Source organism: Mobula birostris, chromosome 9 (genome assembly GCF_030028105.1).
Source record: "Mobula birostris isolate sMobBir1 chromosome 9, sMobBir1.hap1, whole genome shotgun sequence".
Lineage (NCBI taxonomy): Eukaryota > Metazoa > Chordata > Chondrichthyes > Myliobatiformes > Myliobatidae > Mobula > Mobula birostris.
In genome coordinates, this window is record NC_092378.1 from 46,860,173 (window position 1) to 46,879,577 (window position 19,405).

General features: G+C 42.3%; 1 protein-coding gene across 11 annotated transcripts in view; it reads right to left on the reverse strand.

Annotated features, from left to right (window-relative positions):
• LOC140202734 (DENN domain-containing protein 5B-like) overlaps positions 1-19,405 on the reverse strand; it is a 301,107-nt gene that overhangs the window by 94,481 nt on the left and 187,221 nt on the right. For 6 of the 11 annotated variants that reach the window (XM_072267984.1, XM_072267985.1, XM_072267988.1 and 3 more), the window contains 2 exons: positions 8,207-8,394; positions 6,841-6,930 (listed from right to left, as the gene is read on the reverse strand). In XM_072267984.1, the coding sequence (XP_072124085.1) occupies positions 6,841-6,930; positions 8,207-8,394 (278 nt within the window). The remainder of the gene's footprint in view (positions 1-6,840; positions 6,931-8,206; positions 8,395-19,405) is intronic. The other 5 variants (XM_072267990.1, XM_072267991.1, XM_072267987.1 and 2 more) reach the window with 1 other exon arrangement.

Genomic DNA, 19,405 nt, shown 5'->3' on the forward strand with positions numbered 1-19,405 from the left:
TCACCCCAGTGGGCTCACTTGCCCTAGGCAGTACACTGATGCTTCCGGATGGAGCTAAGCCAGCTTCACTGCAGAGTGTAGCACTGATCCAATTCATGTTATACTTCCAGCATTGAATGTAGTTGTAAACTGAAGATATTGAAGAAGTTCTTGTTGTCAGTGTACAGTACCACACAAGGAGCACTGGGGTCAACACTGGTTAAATTAGCTACGATTTTTATTGATAAAGTAGCTGGGTGATATAAAGCAGATAGGAAATAAATTGTTGACAACAGGGAAATCTTTACTTGGGACAAAAGCAGATAATTAAACACCCATTCAGCTCTGTCATTCCCTCTTGCTGGACAGGTGCCACATGAGTCTTCTGGTTTCTTGGTTGAATGAGCTTTAGAAGTACGGACTTTGGTATCACTTGCTGGTAGGTTAAGAGGCAATAGACACAGCCTGCCCCTGAGCTCACTTGCAATCTATGGGTAAGCACTTCCAGTACAAGTCCCAAGAATCAATTAGAACTGGGAGTCCTTCCAGGTTGTTTCTTCCCAAAAAAACTGCAACCTACCTCCACCTGAGGTTCATTAAGCACAGTGTAGATTGACAATTATACCAGATGCTCCCAGCTTGTGCGGCTCATTTCCAGACTGGACATAGAGTTGTAGGGAGGAAAGGTACAGGGACAGAGGTTATTATCAAAATCAGTAAGGGGAAAAAACACAGCAAGACTTTGGTTGAAGATTATACCATGTGCAAAAATGCACATTGGAGCAAGGTGATGGATCAGCACTGTTGGGTATAAGGTTCATTGGCTCCGATATTACATCCAAGTGCTTGTAGATGATTGCATGTGCACAGTAGAGTCTTTCCTCCTGAATCACTTGCCACTGCGCTGAGTGAATACTGGATAAAGATTTGGTTGGGAGCAGATGGGGGTGGATGAGGGATGGTGATTAGGTTGGAAGGGAATCAAAATGGTGGAGGGGATCATGTAGTGTGGGGAAAAATCATTATGGGGGTGGGGTGCTTCAGCTCTGATTAAATTCTGCTTCAGTGTGGAAAGAGAAGCACTCATGGATGTATTGTGAGTGAGCATTGTACATGATAGCATATTATATGGTTTCCAGTCACCAGTGAAGCAAGCACTACACAGTAAAAGTTCTAGTTTCTTGAATGGATAAGGAGTCTTTCACAAACTCGGGACATCCCATTCACTTTGTAGCCAATTGAATATTTTAGGAATTTAACTGCAGGGAAAGAGCCAATTTTCGCAAAGCAAAGTTCCCATCAACAATGTGACAACAAGACTATTAGTGCTGGCAGGTGATGAATGCTGGTCAATGTGCCATAGGTAACTTTCCCATTTTTCTCCAGAATAGCACTACAAAGCACATGCACAACCTGAGATCAATATATATTCTTGGATGCTGCAGGAATCAAGGGATATAGATTTGTGTAGAAATGTGGCAGACATGGTCTTATTGAATGGAAACAGGCACAAGGGGCTGAATGGCCTACTGCACCTTCTGTTTCATGTTGCAATGTATTGGGAGTTTCCGCGGCCATTTTCTGGAAAGCAAACGTTTGGCTGCCATTAGATACATCAAGCTGGACACTTGCTTAACTTTTTCTAAGAACTTGGATTTTCACTTTATTTTGACACATTTATTATTTAACTCGCACTAGAAAATGGGCCATGTGAACGGTGGAAATATTCAGAAGTCTGGCAGCTGTTGAGACAGCTGCAAGTTGTTGGATGACAGATTTCTCCAGATTCAAATACTCACACCTTCTGTAACACTCATTGCCAGCTTACTTCTGCCAACCCAGTTCTGGCCAATGACTGGTGCAATGCTTGGACTTAAATTTGTTCTGACACACTTTAAAGTGTCTCTTTCATTGGCTCCTTCCAAGACAAGCAAGTTAAATGCAAAACATACAATTTAGGAAAAAGATTAAACTGGTTAGTTCCTCAGACTCACTCCACTACTTACTAAAATCATAGCTGTCTCATTAAAAAAATAACTTAATCAAGTTGATTTCAAATTCAAACCATAGTTTGTATAGGAATGTGGATGATAGGCGTACCAAGGGCTACGGTCCCGGTGCAACTTGATAGGAGTAGGCAGCTTAAATTGTTTCGGCATGAACTAGATGGGCCGAAAGGCCAGTTTCTGTGCTGTATTTTTCTACTCTATTCTATCCTATGACAAGAACTCTTAAAATTTAACTGGATTGGATTTGAGGCCATCACTGATCAAATCTGTGCTCCAGTGAAGTAATCAGCTGGCATTAAAACTTTAATGTGAGCAACAAGTCACCATTCTCACACACATACGCACACACACGGACAAGAATCCAATATTTCTGATGATGCAAAATCAGAATTCCTGATATGCAGTTGTCTGTTCAGGGTCTGGGCTTATTTACAATCTTCCCATTCTGTCAAATGCATTTCCTTCTTCACACAAGAGTGCAGTGCTTACAGAGATACAGTAATTGTGGATGCCAATCAGCCCTTCAAGCTTCTGCTATCAAATTGGTTATAAACAAAGTAACAGAACTCCACTCACCCATCTTGGTTCTGTAACTCCGAGCCCATTTGCCTTATAAAAATGTATTAGCTTCTAGTCACAGAGCTTCAATTTACATTCTGCCGCACCGTCATTTTTGAATGGAGTTCTGAAAGTTAAGTACTCTGTATGTGAAGAGTATTCTCTTCAGAGTCACCAAAGATTCTTGCCAATTTCTACAAGTGCATGATAGCGAACATTTGGACTGGCTGCATCACAGCTTGGGGGCTCCCAGTTACAGGATTTCAAGATGCTGAAGAGGATTGTAAAATTAGCCAGCTCCATCACAGGCACAACCCTCCCCTCCATTGAGGACACCTTCAAGAGGCGGCACCTCAAGAAAATGGCAATGATCATTAAGTACACTCACCATCTGCAACATGCCTCATTACTGTCTTGGCAGAGACAGTACAGGACCTACACTCAATGATTCAGGAACAGCTTCTTCCATTCTGCCATCAGATTCTTGAATTGTCTCTGACCACTATCTCATTATTTCTTTTTTTCCACTATTTATTTATTTTGTAATTTATTGTAGTTTTATAGCTGTACACTGTATTACTGCCGCAAAACAACACATCCTATAATGCAGTGATAATAAACATATTTCTGATTCATGTTCTAAAGTTTCAGATTGTACTGTCTATTTTTAGGGAGTTGACAAAGTCAAGGCTGAGGTCAGTTGAATTATTATGTAAAAAAAAACGCTCCATCCTCCTGAATACAGCTGCTTGGAGCTGGCACAATCATATTTCAGTCCTTTTGGATTTCAAATGAGGAGATGAAAAATCTAATAGATTGGAGGTGAGCAATGACTATCTTGATAATTCTCTTTTGAGCCTTTTGAATGTTTACCAACAGTTATTCAAGTGCATGGAACCCCTTCTAATTCACTTCAATTGCACAGAATTCCAGTTGATCAAACCTTTCTACAATGAGAACACAGAACTTGCTACCCCAAGGAAGGGTTAATAGGAATGCTATGGATGGAGTGAGAACCCAAATACATAAGTGCAAAAAAATCTCTGATAAAGTCAAGGGAAATTAAATGGGAATAGGGTTATGTACAGCATAAATGTATGCATTGATGATGGTGCTAAATTAATACTTTCAGAGCTGTACAGTGTACTTAAAACCATTTTCCACCAGAGCAGATGACACAGCTTTTGACGGTCCAGCAATGTTTGAAGAACCTACTGCACTCTCCCCTCCATACTGACTCAGAAAGAGTCACAGAATCATACAACTTGGAAACAGGCCTTTCAGCTTCAGGTCCGTCAAGCAAAATGCCCATCCAAGATTGTCCCATTTGCTAGTGTCTGCCCCATAGCCTGCTGGACCATTCTGATCCACGTGGATGTCCAACTATCATTTGAAAGAATTTTCCTCAATCACTTCCTCTGTCAACTCATTCCACATACCTACCATCTTTTGAGTATAAAAAGATTGCCCCTCAAGTTCCTCTTAAATTTTTCCCCTTTCACCACAAACCTAGCGCTCTAATTTATTCTCCAACCCTAGGAAGGCTGTTGAGTGCTTATGTCCCTTAGGTTTTATACCCCTCAATAAAATTAAAATCTAGTTGGACACACTGACAAACTGCTTTACAAGGCCATCACCATCTTTGGGAGTTACACAAAATGCTCACAAGAGAAATAACTTTTGGAACAATGAACTCATTCACATCCCTGTAAGGAATTTGTATGTTCTTTCTGTGAGCGTGTGGGTTTTCTCCAGGTGCTCCAGTTTCCTCCCACATTCCAAAGACGTCCAGTTGGTAGGCTAGCTGGTCATTGTAAGTTGTCTCATGATTAGGCTGGGATTAAATCAGGAGATGCTGGGTGGTGCGGCTCGAAAGGCCGGAGGATCCTATTCCACGCTGGATCACAATAAAAAAAAATAAATTCCTCATGGAAAATGAGCAGAAAGGAATTCCCAATTAGAAATAGGCTCAAAAAACTCAAACAATATGTTTTTACATATGGCCCTCAATTCTTTATCAACTAGCCTGAAGTTCCTGTCCTATGTATGTGAAAAATGTCTATATTGATGTTTTTTTTTCCTGTTTTCTAATGGTTGTTGTGATGGATCTAGTGTGGTAATGTAGAGGGTAGTGCTTGTCGCTCTCATTTTCAGCTTCCACCGCTGACTAGCGGTCTCATGAAAAGGAGAGCAGAAAATGTAAGTCTCTCCCTGCCAGTACACAGCCTTGCCAACAGCAAGCCTCATATAGTGCCTCTTCGCTGGCGACACATGGGAACTGAACTCCCTTCGGACTCAGGCTGAACTGTAGAGAACGGGGAGGAGGTCTGGCCCCTGTACAGGTAGCACGCAGGCCCACTGGCGTGTGAACACACCCTGGTGCTTGTGAGCCAGATCCACTTGTGGGCAGCCTCAGGAGAGACAAAGACTACGGGAATAAACCCAGGGAGCAAATCTAGAGTGGAGCCCCTCATTGAACATCCTTCTGGCAGCTCCTGCAGCTGAGCTGGTGGAAAACATATTGCTCCATGACTTTGGACTACAGTGGTGAGGCCAAGAGGGGAATCTTGACAACTGGACATCTCAGGATCTCCATACCTTCTGCCCAGGGTTGTGATGATGAGGATGACCATTTCCATTGTCCTTTGAGACAGACGGATACCTACCAATGCCATCACATTAAATGTTCACTTTCCACTACAGAGAAAGTCAACAGACATCATTAGACATACAACTGACATCTTCATTGGCATTTTAGGAGTTAAAGAGTTCACTTTGCTAAGTGCAGTGGGAAGTTTTGGTTAAATTACTTGGCAATGAAACTATAAGTGACTCTATTATTTGGTTGGTGAGTGCATTTGGCATGTAAGTGTATTTGGCAGTAAGAAAATGCAAATGTGCATGAAATTACATTTCATCGTGTGCTTGGGATACTCCAAATTGGTTCCCTGCCAATGACTTGCTTTTTTGAGGCATTGTCATTACAGGAAAAGCACAACTATCAGCAAACATAGGGATAAAATCATTGGTATTTGGTGGTGGTGAGGGAAGACTGCTGGCCAAGACTCCTGGAAAAATGTGGACCAGCATAACAAAAATCTTTGACGTCCAACAAAGATGCCATGGATCCTCAGCATAACATCGTACTCCAACAGTCTGGAATGCTTGAAAACACTGTGGTGCTAGACTTGTCGATTTTCCCTACTGATGGTTACCTGATGCAAACTTAACTCATTTATTTTAACTTCACACTTTATTCTACAAAAACACTTTCCAGGAAACCTATTCTGTTTAAAGAGAGCACAGAAAATGGGGCTCTGGTGAGTCGGGGGGGGGGGGGGGGAATCACTCATCACGTAATGAGCCAGATGTAGATTCCCAGGTTCAGTGCATTGAATCTATATCATACTATGTGTACTCTGCATTACAATGCTACAAGACAATCAATACTACTTAAAACACTTCACACATCAGTTCCAAAATAGTCAGTGACATGCTAAATAGTTCTCAACAACCTGATAATTTTGTCAAGTGGCATTCAGCAGTTACTCATGGATAGAATTAATTTATTAGTTTGGCAGGTACTGGCAAAACTTTTGCAGTATGGTCCACATTACCTACCAGGAAACCACTGGATCTCAGAATTAGTGGGTGATGTGCCAGGTGATTGCTCCAACAGAGCAGTGACATTGAGTTCAAGACTCTATGCCCACTATCAACCTTTGAATGAAGTGTCATTATTTACCAAGTTGTGCAGCTGTCCCGGTAGAAAGTTTGGAAGGTGCATTATCAAACTGGGCTTTGAGCAAATCAACTCTCAAAATAGGAATCACTGTAGAGTTTTTAAAACACATTCCAGCCTCATCAATTAGTTCATATTGATTAGAACCTAATTCCAATTACAGCCTTTGATCTACATCCCTACTTAAAGATCCACTTAACCACGTCTGGAGAGTTTTGATGTTTTTTTTTGTTTCGAGTCTGGTTGAGTGGTGGGGCACGCATGTTCTGGGTTCCTGTCACACAAGCAATGTTGGGGCTACGAGGTTAACAACTACAGCATGTGACCAAGTGTTCACTCTACATTGGCATCTTTCAGCACAGAAGCTTCCAGAATCTCTCTGCCTCTTCAGAGAAAGATGCTAAGAAATGCTGCTTTTCACAATGCAATTTATTTAAATAAAAGTATCTGCTGAGCATTTCCAGTGTTCTCTGCTTATATAAACCCCTATATGTTTAAATTACCAACTATCCTCCAGTATCTTAGAGAGCAAATGACACAATTTCCACTAACCTTTGCGTTAAAAGAGTACCCACTTTGATGAGGATGATGTACGGAGATCGTGAATGCTTCTCTTCCTTGTACAAGTGAGGGGATGTTGACCTGTCCCAATTATAATTGTAAAGGTGAAGGTGGCAATTTTCCTTATTCAGTTCTTACACTGTATAGGAAACCCTTAAAATGGCTGCCAATAACTGTCCACAGAAAACATATTAACGTTCCATCACTATGCCGCCCACAAGATGGTTGTGTGGGGAAGACACTGTTGCGTTTGAGAATGGAGATTCAGGTTTGCGAATGATACAATATAATTTGGCATAGGGGGTTGTGGGAAGAACACAGAGAGATGTCAATCAGCTAAAGGTGGGGTTAAGAGAAAGGGCAGAAAAATGAGGCACAAACCCTTTTGATTTTGTAATTTGAGACATTGAAAGACGTTGGCGTTTTGAGAATCCTGGGTGTCCTTGCACACAAGTCACTCAAAGTTAATGAGATTATGTGGGAATAAGAAGTAATTAGGACAGCCAAAACTATGCTGGGCTTTTTGGGAGAGTTCTGTATATGAGTAAAGATGTCTTTCTCCAATTATGACAAGAGTGCACATGGAACATTAAGTACTGGATTGGCATCCCCTTCTAAAGCAGAATATATTTGAGACAGAGGGAATGAAACCACAGCATTCCAGATTTATTCCTGGTTTGAAAGTGTGGGTGGGGGGGAATGGTCCCAAAGAAGCTGAATGAAACCGGACCTAAACTCTCTAAAGCTTAGAAGAGGCAGCACTAGTGAAGCATACAAAAAGACAAAAGCAGCATGGCAGGGTGGATTCAGAAAGATATCTCCCTGGCAACAGGATTCCAGTCTTAAAGGAGTCAGCGATTCAGGACAGAAATGGGACGGAATATTTCACCCAGATGGTTCGCATCTTTCAAATTCTCCACACAAGAGGGCTGTGGAGACTCAGTCACTGAGTGTAATCAAGATGGAGATGGATAGTTTTCTGGATATTAAGAGAATCAAGGGATATAGGTTTAGTTCAGGAAATGGCACAGAGTTAATGAAGAGCCACGAACTTATAGAATGGTAGAAGGGCGAAATGGCCTACACCCACTTCCATTCTGAGTTATTGCAATAATTAGCTCAGCATTACAAATTGGTGGTGGGCAGTTAACAGACTGAAGCTTACAAATATTTGTAAATCAGGAGGCTCCTTGGTTTGCCACGACATTCATTCTGTTGATTATTCATTGCAGCTTTCCCAGTCAGCCCAAATCAACAATTTCATTGACCCTCACTGACCACCCTTCTTGCGGCACTTAAGCTGAGAGCGTTTTCCTTGCTCACCCATGCGTACGTGGAGCGAAGCTCAGATTCTTACCTCCTGCGCCAGCTCCAACTTGGACCGGTCATTGGGTTCCTTAGACTGCAGGCCCATCAGGTAGGGGACTGGAGCGTCAAGAAAGTGCAGAAGTGAGGCTGGGAGAATGGGTACATAGACGTGTTGCCACTGGAAAGGGAAGAGGAGAGCTGTGATCCCCTCAGCCACCGTCATGAGCCGTTGGTAGTCTGAAAGCAAACATCATGTGTTTATTTGTTGCTAGACCAGTACACAAGATGGAGTTTAAAAACTGATATAAAGCTTAAAATTTTCTCCCAAGATGTTATTAGCCTTCATTTTTCAAACATATTCTTGTGAAACCACTTCAGAATAGGGTTATTTATACAAATGAAGTCAACACATTAAGGACTGTTGTCAGGAGCACAAACAGACAAAGGCCTTTGGTTTATGCCCTGATTAAGTGCCACGGCCCGAAATGTTTACTCTTCACTCCTTTCCATAGGTGCTGCCTGACCTGCAGAGTTTGTCCATCATTTTGTGTGTGTTACTCTGGGTTTCTAGTCATCTGCAGAATCTCTTGTGCTTTGGTTTTGATACATGGAAAGGGTGTATGATTCTCAAGGCAATGGAAAAGTACAGCATTTGACTGTATAGTGCCCGACTGTGGGCAAGTACATTTGCAACATGATAATAATTGATCAAATTAACAGTTACTGCTTGCATTGTAAATCTCATTGGTCTTATCTAGCAACAAAGCACCACAATAAAAGATGATGTTGTGCACGTAATCCAGGCATACTATGGGAATTTTAGGGTAGGACTCGGCCCGAAACATCGACTGTACTTTTTTTCCACAGATGCTCCCTAGCCTGCTGAGTTCCTCCAGCATTTCGTTGTGTGTGTTGCCGGGAATTTTAGGGTATTTGTTCTGCAGAAAATTGAAAACCCCGTGTCACAATAGATTGTTGCTTTTATTTTGCACTAAACTTAATTTAAAGAGGAATAAAACAATGATAAGCAGTTCAGAGGTTTACTGGAATGGGTAGCTTGTCTTCTGGGGAAAGAATGACAGGCTAAGCTTGTATCCATAGAGATTTAGAAGTAAGAAAAGATTTCATTAAAACTTACATCATTCTAACGAGCCTTTACAGGGTGGATGTGGAGGATGTTTTCTCCAGTGGGAGAAACTCGAAGTAGGGGGCCACTATTGAAAAATAAGAGTTGCCCAGTTAGGGTAAAGGCATGGCCAAGTTTTATTCCTCAGAGGTTTACAAGCTTTTAAACTCTGCTTCCATTATAACGCTCAGTGGCCACTCAATATGTTCATGGTCTTCTGTTGCTGTAGTCCATCCACTTCAAGGTTTAACATGTTGTGCATTCAGAGATGCTCTTCTAATCGCCACTGTTGTAATGCATGGTTATTTGAGGTATTCTCACCTTCCTGTCAGCTTGAACCAGTCTGGCCATACTCCTTCCTACCTTTCTCATTAACAAGGCATTTTTACCCATAGAACTGCTGCTCAATGGATTTTTTTTTTTGTTTTTCAGATCAGTCTCTGTAAACTCCAAACACTGTTCTGGTGAAAATCCCAGGCGATCAGCAGTTTCTGAGATACTCAGACCACCCTGTCTGGCACCAATAATCACTATATGGTCGAAGTCACTTACAATAGATCAAATTTCCTCTCCATTTTGATGTTTGGTCTGAACAACAACTGAAACTCTTGACCGTTTCTGAATGCTTTTATGCTGCCACATGATTGGCTAATCATATATTTGCATTAATGAGTAGGCAGACACCTAAAAAAGTAGCCAATGAGTTTAACACACATAAAAGTTGCTGGTGAATGCAGCAGGCCAGGCAGCATCTATTGGAAGAGGTACAGTCGACGTTTCAGGACTGTACCTCTTCCAATAGATGCTGCCTGGCCTGCTGTGTTCACCAGCAACTTTTATGTGTGTTGCTTGAAATTCCAGCATCTGCAGATTTCCTCATGTTTGCGTAGCCAATGAGTGTATTTGAAGAGTCTGAATATTGTTAAATTGGAAGTGGATAGATAGTACAAGTCCACAGACATCAAATGTTCTTCATACATCAGCCTTTTCATTCCTAGGATCATTCTTGTAAACCTTTTCTGGACCCTCTCCAATGCCAGCACATCCTTTCTTAGAAATAGTGCCCAAAACTACTCAATACGCCAACTGCTGTATGACTAATGCCTGATAAAACCTCAGCATTACATCTTTGCTTTTATATTCTAATTCTCTTGAAATGAATGCTAACATTGCACTTGTCTTCCTTACCACTGACTCAACCTGCAAGTTAACCTTTAGGAAATCCTTTATTAGGACTCCCAAGTACCTTTGCACCTCTGATTTCTTAATTTGGGGTCCCTGTTTAGAAAATAGTCTATGTCCTTATTCCATCTACCAAGTGCATGACCATACACTTCCCAACACTGCGTTCCATCTACCACTTCTTTGCCTTTTCTCCTTATCTGTCCAAGTCCTTCTGCAGACTCCCTGCTTCCTCAGCATTACCTGTCCCTCCATCTGTCTTTGTATTGTTCACAAACTTGGCCACATCCAGATCATTTTCATATAACAGGAAAAGTCCTGACTCCTGTTGAACACCATTAGTCCCTGGTAGCCAAACACCCCCTTTATTCCCACTCTTAGACCTTGGCCAGTCAACCAAACTTCTGTCCATGCTAGTATCTTTCCTGTAATACCACGTTTAGTAGACTCATGCACGGAACCTGTTAAGAGCTTTCTGAAAATCCAAGCAAACAACATCCACTGATTCTCCTTTGTCTATCCCACCTGTCATTCCAACAGATTAGTCAGGCAAGATTACCCCTGAAGGACACCATGCTGACTTCAGCCTATTTTATCATGTGTCTCCAAGCACTCCGAAACCTTGTCTTTAACATCTCGCCAACCAAGCTAGCTGGCCTGTAATTTCCTATATTTTGCCTCCCTCACATTTTAAAGAGGGAATGACATTTGCTGGGTGCAGGGTGAAAGGAAGCCTCATCCGTAATAATAAACTGTAATATATTGCCAACCACAGGCGTCAAGCTAACCAGCCTTAAGGAGTGGAGTGCCGTTTTCTGAGTGCAGGGTGAAGGACATTACGGACAGAGAGGGGGGGCGAAATTCAAGGGAGTACTTGAGAGTAAATGAGAAAATTTTTAAATAAAAGGATTTTTGAAGTAGCAGCTATAGTTAGTTATATCTATAGTTAGCTATAGATCTAGGTGTTCTTGTACATCAATCACTGAAAGCAAGCATGCAGGTACAGTAAGCAGTGAAAAAAAGCTAACGGTATGCTGGCCTTCATAACAAGGGAAATTGAGTATTGGAGCCAAGAGGTCCTTCTGCAGCTGTACAGGGCCCTGGTGAGACCACACCTGTAGTATTGTGTGCAGTTTTGGTCTCCAAGTTTGAGAAAGGATATTCTTGCTATTGAGGGAGTGCTGCGTAGGTTCACAAGGTTAATTCCCGGGATGGCGGGATTGTCATATGTTGAAAGATTGGAGCGACTGGGCTTGTATACACTGAAATTTAGAAGGAGGAGAGGGGATTTGATTGAAACATATAAGATTATTAAGGGATTGGACATGCTGGAGGCAGGAGGCATGTTCCCGCTGATGGGTGAGTCCAGAACCAGAGGCCACAGTTTAAGAATAAGGGGTAGGCCATTTGGAATGGAGTTGAGGAAAAAAATTTTCACCCAGAGAGTGGTAGATATGTGGAATGCTCTGCCTCAGAAGGTAGTGGAGGCCAAGTCTCTGGATGCTTTCAAGAAAGAGATGGATAGAGCTCTTAAAGATAGCGAAATCAAAGGTTATGGGGATAAGGCAAGAACTGGATACTGATTGTGGATGATCAGCCATGATCACAGTGAATGGCGGTGCTGGCCTACTCCTGCACCTATTGTCTAAGACCAGAAGACCACAAGACATAGAAGCAGATTTAGGCTATTTTGCCCATCAAATCTGCTCCACCGTTCATCATGGCAGATCCCAAATCCCACTTAACTCCATACACTTGCCGTCTTGCCATATCCTTTGACATTCTGACCAATCAGTAAACTATCAACACGAACTATGAACATAGTTCTGGATTATTCACTCGAATGAATTTAAGCTCCCCAGCTGCCATGATAGATTTGAATCTCGTCTGCATGATGGTTAGTTTAGTCCTTTGCATTACCAGCTCTGTAACAACGCTGAAACTTGTAACACAGTTAATGTGATAGGGCACAGGTTTACGCTACAAAGGAAGGGATCTTTAAATAAAAAATGTTTTCACCAGAGGATGGTTAGAATCTGGCACGCACTGCTCGAGAAGGTAGTGGGAAGCAGGTACTGGGAACACTTAAGAGGCATCTGGGTAGGCAGTTGAATCATAAATCTGTGGACCAAGTGGGATGTATTGATAAATATCTTGTGGTCCTTACGGACATGGTGGATTGAAGGCTTGTTCTGTGCTGTGGGACGCTATGAACATGAACGTACTTCTGCTTTTCAGAGAGCTGGGCCATATAATCTGACACAGCTCAATTTGCTCGACGATGGCCATCATTGGGGAGTAGACAAACTATGGCTTAGCACAGATTAAAGCAAAAAAAAAACCTTTCAGCTATCTCTGTGTCCACCTGACTCTGTCTGTTATTTATTATTTAAGCCCGGATAGCGTTTCATTCAAATGTTTGAATCCAACTACAGGGCCAAGCCTCGTGAATTATTCCAGAATCTCAACTATCCGTCTCAGAGCTTTGATGAAAGCTACATGCAAGTCCATTATAAGAAAGCATGCTTGGTTGTCAGGACGACTGTCACAACAGCTCCGGACTTCCTGTTGCCATGGAGATGAAATCTCCACTTTGAAGTTTCATGCCACAGATCCATTACTGGTGCCCAGTGTTTGATTTAAATTTAATCCATTTGCTCCTCCAAAATCCTAAAATCATTTATTAAATATTCTGCATTCTTGAATACATTTAAAATAAGGATGATGATCCAGTACTTCCCATAAAATCTTTTCTTTCCCTATTCTGAAATGAAGTTCCAAGTACACTCACACATGAGGGTTTCTCCTCAACTTAGCTTGTTTAGTAAATGATTTCATTGTGGAACACACAGCATACATTTTGGCTCGACAACAACACAGGCTGTGATAAATGATAATATATAACCCAAGCAGTTTCCTCCATCTATCTCTCCCTCTCCCACCCCCCACCCCGCCCGTGTCTCTGTCCATTCCCCTCTGGTGTGTCTCTGTCTATTCCCCTCTCCTCTCACCTTTTCCTTCCCCCATCTTTCTCTTTCCCTACCCCCTCTCTCCTGCTCTCCCCCCTCTCTCCCCCACACTCCCCACCTCTCTCTCCCCCCACACTGCCCCCATCTCTCTCTCTCTGGAATGCAGTTTCTCATTCCCTGTAATACTTTGTACAGAATAAGCAGTACAGTACTTGAAATTTAATGTTGACCAAGGACATCTCTACCGATAAATAAATATTAATGGAATCACAACAGATGTCTATCAATCAAAAATACTCCAATCACTCCATACAAAGTGTGAGGATTTTACATATGTCAATTTGTGTATCAGGTGTCATTGGATAACATTGTGACTATGTAGTCCAAACTTTGATTTCTCTAACTCAAAGTATTTACAGACAAAACACTGCTTAGCTGATCATTAGTCATGTAACACTTGGAACGGCTGTCCATAGAGCACTGATGCCTGAATGTGTCCTGTCACACATAACGTAAACCTCATCATTCTTGGTCAAACTGGTCACTCTCCAGCACACCAGGCTTAAAGGCGTGACTTGGACTGTTCTAATGTTGTTCAGAGTTGAAAAGTTTTTGAATAAATGTTGAGTGAATGCAGAAATAAATATTCATTCCATAGATATTGGAATAGAAACAATGCATTTTCCAACATACGGATAGCATATGTTTTTCACTTAGAAGATGAGGGCGAACAGATATTGTGTGCTTAAAATTTGGGGATGTGTGTCACAAACCAAGTTGGCTCACGTGGTCTAAACTGGGAGGGTACAACAATCCTTGTGCCTTTCAGTACCTGTCCTCGGACTTGAACCTTTCCTTCTCACTTGTCGAGTCTGTTTTGGTCCGCCTACTGCTCTGAAGGCCAAACTGATCTTTTTTTTCAAAATCCAAATCCTCTCCAGCATCTCTTTAATGGGTCAGGTTAGTCAAGTGACTAATGGACCTCATGGGGATGCCTGATGTTAAATCATCAAACCCTCACAAAATACTCACAAAACAAAGGTCCCCCTTGGAACTGGGATTGAGGGAACTTGTTCAGCCTTTATCAGGATGTCATCAAAAGACTGGTCAAGGGGGCAGGTTTCACTGTCACTTAATGCTTGTGCAACTTGGCTGCCACGTTATTTACGAGGCAAAATGCTTCACAGATGTGATGAGATGCTATCTTCATTTATTTCTGTTGAAGGCTGCTGTTAACTTGCATGACACCACCACTGAGATTAAATTCACTCCTTTGGCTTGGAATCCAAGAACTCTTGACAGCACTATTTTGGGAAGGTGGGTGCAAATTTCACACTCCAGAATGACAGCACTGTGATGATGAATAGTTATTTCCAATTTCATTACAGAGTAGCTGAATGTACTTCCAGATCAGACAGTCTCTGAGCAAGTTCCCTTACAGAATGAAGCATTCTATCTGATTCAAAAGCATGTAAATGAGACTGTGTTCCAATCTGAAAAGCTCATTCAAAGTATGACTTCACTTCCATCAATGTATTTGCTCTGTGCTGGTAAATTACTTCTCCATTGGAGTGCTGGAAATGTTTACCTTATTGTATGACTTAAGTCCGTTCAGTTAATATTCATTGTATATTCAAGTACTCTTTCTTATTCAAAGAAACCTAGAACATAGAACAATACTGCACAGGAACAGGTACTTCAGCCCATGATGTTGTGCCAAACTAATTAAACTGATAATTAAATGACTCATCTAATCCTGTCTGCAACATAATATCAATAACCTTTCAATCTCTGCACAGTCATAGAGTCGTAGAGCACTACAGCGCAGAACAGATCCATCGACCCATCTAGTCCAGGCCAAACTGTTATTCCGCCTCGTCCCAGACCTACATCTGAACCAAAGCCAACCACAGCCAAGTACTTATCTAAACTTCTCTTAAATGTTATAATCAAACCTACATCCATTGGCAGCTCGTTCCACGTTTGCACCACCCTCAGAGTGGACAAGCTTGTCCTCAGGTTCCCCTTAAATATTCAACCTTTCACTCTTAACTCATAACTTCTTGTTCAGGTCTCACTATATCTCAGTGGAAAAAGCCTTCTTGCATTCACCCTACCTACATCCCTCATACACTCAGTGGCCACTTTATTAGGTACCTGCCGCACCTGTTCATGGTCTTACTGCCAGCTGAAATCAGTCTGGCCATTCTTCTCAGACCGCTCCCATTAACAAGGCATATTTGCCTACAGACCTCCTGCTCACCAGATATTTATGTTTTTTGTACATTCTCTGTAATTTTGTATACCTCTTTCAAATCTCCCCTCATTTCCCGATGCTCCAGGGAATGAGGTCCTAACCGATTCAACCTTTCCTTATTCCTCAGGATCTCACACCCCAGGAACATACTTGTGAATTTTCTCTGTACTCTTCTAATCTTTTATGTAGGTAGGTGACCAAACTGCACACAAGACACCAAATTTGGCTTTACCAGCATCTTGTACAACTTCAACATAACATCCAATTCTGGTACTCAATCTGATTTATGAAGCCCAATGTGCTAAAAGCTCTCTTTCAGACCCAGTAATGCCACATTCAAGGAATTATGGGTCGGTACTCCCAGATCCCTCTGTTCTACCACACTCCAACAATGGAGTCAACGATCCCTGTGGCACAGCACTAACCACAGGCCTCACTCCGAGAGACAACCATCTACTAAAACTCACTGTCTTCTCTGGTAAGCTAATGTTGATTCCAATTTACTACTTCATCCTTAATGTCAAATGACTTAACCTCCTGGACCAAAGCCCTTGATAAAAGTCCAAGTAGACAACATTCACTGCCTTTCATTCATGCACCTATCCAACAGCCTCTGGAATGCTTCTATCATATTTGCCTCCAGTACCACCCCTGGCAGCTCGCTCCAAGCATCTGTCACTCTCTGTGTAAAAAAAACTTGTCTTTCTCCTTGGAACTTTCCCGATCTCATCTTAAATGCATGCCCTCTAATATTAGACATAACAATCCTGGGAACAAAGATACTCTATCTATGCCTCTCATAATCTTATAAGCTTCTAATAGGTCTCCCTTCAGCCTCCTCTTGCACCAGAGAAAAAAACAACCTAAGTTTATCCACCCTCTCTTTAGAGCATATGTCCCCTTATCCAGACAGCATCCTGGTAACCTCTTCTACACCCTCTCTAATTACATCACAACCTTCCTATAATGGGGTGACCAGAGATGAATGCAATATTCCAGATGGGGCTTTCTGAGCTCCAAACCTGGGCCTTTATCTCCTACTGGATGTATTCGATTTGCCCCAAGTGAATCAACCAGCACCAGCACAGCCACAGGCAATAACTCGACAAGAACATGACAACCTGCAACCATGAGGGGGGACTGATTGCCAGTGCAAGCTGGTTGTTCCAATCCAAATAAACCCTTGGCTCAACTTCTACAGGCAATCAACTTCAAGATGAAGGTGTTAAGGCGAGCCAAATCATCCAATGCGTATTGGTCGCCTGACAACCAATCCGAGGCTGACTTTCACTGATCGGTTGTTGTTCCTAACAACGTCTCGAATGTTCTTCAATAACCATTTAAATAGTCCTGCTCTGGATGCACTGTTGAGATTTTTTCTTGGCTGCGTGGATTTACTGGATAAAGGTTATTTTGTGTTTCAGCTTTGTTCCATCTCCTGGCTCAAGTCTTATCACTAGTTATAGGCGACACAACAACAGGATTATGGGCCAAATGCAAGCAAATGGGATTAGCTCATGTTGGTTGGCATGGATGAGTTTGGCAGAAAGGCCTGTTTCTATGCTGTACGACTCTGTGACTTTATGGCTCTAAGGAGGCTATTCAGCTATTCAGCCAATAAATGCTACACTAGCCATCCCATGGGTCCTATTTCCCATTATATTCTCTGCAACATATTCTCTCTCACTTGCTCATTAACATCACCCCTATTCTCTTACCACACATCTACATTTAGGAGCAATTTACAGTAACCAATTAATCTACCAACAAGCACATCTTTGGTATGCAAAAGGATAATTTAACTACTTGCAGTAAACCCACATGGTCACAGGGAGAACAGAAAACACCAAAGATCAGAATTAGACCCGGTCACTGGAGCTACAAGACAACTGCTTAACTGCACCTTCAAGATAAGCAAAGCCATAGATTGCCACAAGTGGAGGAACAAAATGCTGTGGGGAAAAGGGGTAGAAAAATCTCTTTGCTTGTTGTCCATGCACCATTAATGGTTCCTGCTAGTTCTATTCTGAAGGATCCAAGTCAGTGAGGACCATTCTGTAGTATCATTAGCACCATAAGAATAACAGTGGAGCCACGCAGTCTCCTATATCCCTGACCCACTCAGCTGTCTCATAGCTGATCTAAACTCTACCCTGGTTTGCCCCTTTATTTCATGTGCCTTGGTCCCTTAACCCAAGTACAATATATTGATTCCAATACAAATTAAATAAACTGTTGAATTTAGCAGAGCTAGAATGGGACATGAGAAGGCCTTGGTGAGTTGAATTAAAGGAGAAAACTCCAAAGCCTTTTTCACATATGTTAAAAACAGGCAGATGACTAGAGTGACTAGACTGATCAGGGATAAAAGGGGAAATATGTACCTTGAGTGAGAGGAGGTATGGGAGTCCTTAATGAATGCTTTGCTTCAGTATTCGCCAGTGAGAGGAATCTTGACAAAAGTGAGAACAGCATAGCACAGGCTGACGTGCTGGAAATTGTCAGCGCTAAGAAAGAGAATATTTTGGAACTTCTGAAAAACATTAGGATAGAAGTCCCCAAGGCCAAATGGAGTACACCCCAGATTACCAAGGAAAGCGAGGGAAGATTGCTGCACCTTTGGTGATGATCCTTCTCTCCTCTCTGCCCACAAGTAGTACCAGAAGATTGGAGGGATGCAGATGTATTCCTTTGCTCAAGAAAGGTAATAGGGATAACCCTGGGTATTAAGGGACTGGTGAGTCTTATGTCAGAGGTGGGCAATCTATTGGAGAACATTCTTAGAGACAGGATTTACAAGCATTTGGAGAAGCATGGACTGATTAGGGACAGTCAGGATGGTTTTGAGAGGGGCAGGTCATGCCTCACAAGCCTGATTGAATGAAGTATATCAGTGGTCCCCAACCACCGGGCCGCAGACTGGTACCAGGCCGCAAAGCATGTGCTACCGGGCCGCAAGGAAACGATATAATTTGGCGATATGAAACGATATGAGTCAGCTGCACCGTTCCTCATTCCCTGTCACGCCCACTGTTGAACTTGAACATACGCGAGGTCATGACCCATGCAAGGTCATCAGTCGGTCATTAACCTGCAACTACTCGATGAGTAAAAAACAAACGTCGCTTGAGAGTTTCTTTGGAAGAGATGGTAGGGAACATAAAAGGCCTAACAATGATGATAACACAGAGACAGCTGAGGCCAAGACTACAAAAAAAAAGAGAAAGCTTCCTTCAACAGAAAATACGACGAGTCATACATAAAATATGGCTTTATTGCGACCGGTGACTCGCACTCTCCAAGCCCCCTGTGTGTGATATGTGGAGACAAGCTGTCTAATGAGGCAATGATGCCCTCAAAACTGCTTCGGCACCTTGAGTCCAAACACCAACCCGTTGAATTTTTTGAGCGGAAAAAACGTGAGCAAGTGGGACAGAAGCAGGTGCTGAGAGCCACCATCTCCACAAATGCTGCTGCTCTGAGAGTGTCGTACTTAGTGGCTAGCCGTATCGTAAAGGCTAAGAAGCCTTTCACTGTTGGTGAAGAATTGATTCTGCCTGCTGCCAAGGACATGTGCCGTGAACTGTTGGGAGAAGCTGCAGCGAACAAGACGGCACAGGTTTCTCTTTCAGCCACCACAGTTTCAAGGAGAATCGGTGACATAGCAGAGGACATCGAAGCACAGCTGTTGGAACAGCTTAACAAGTCTGGTTT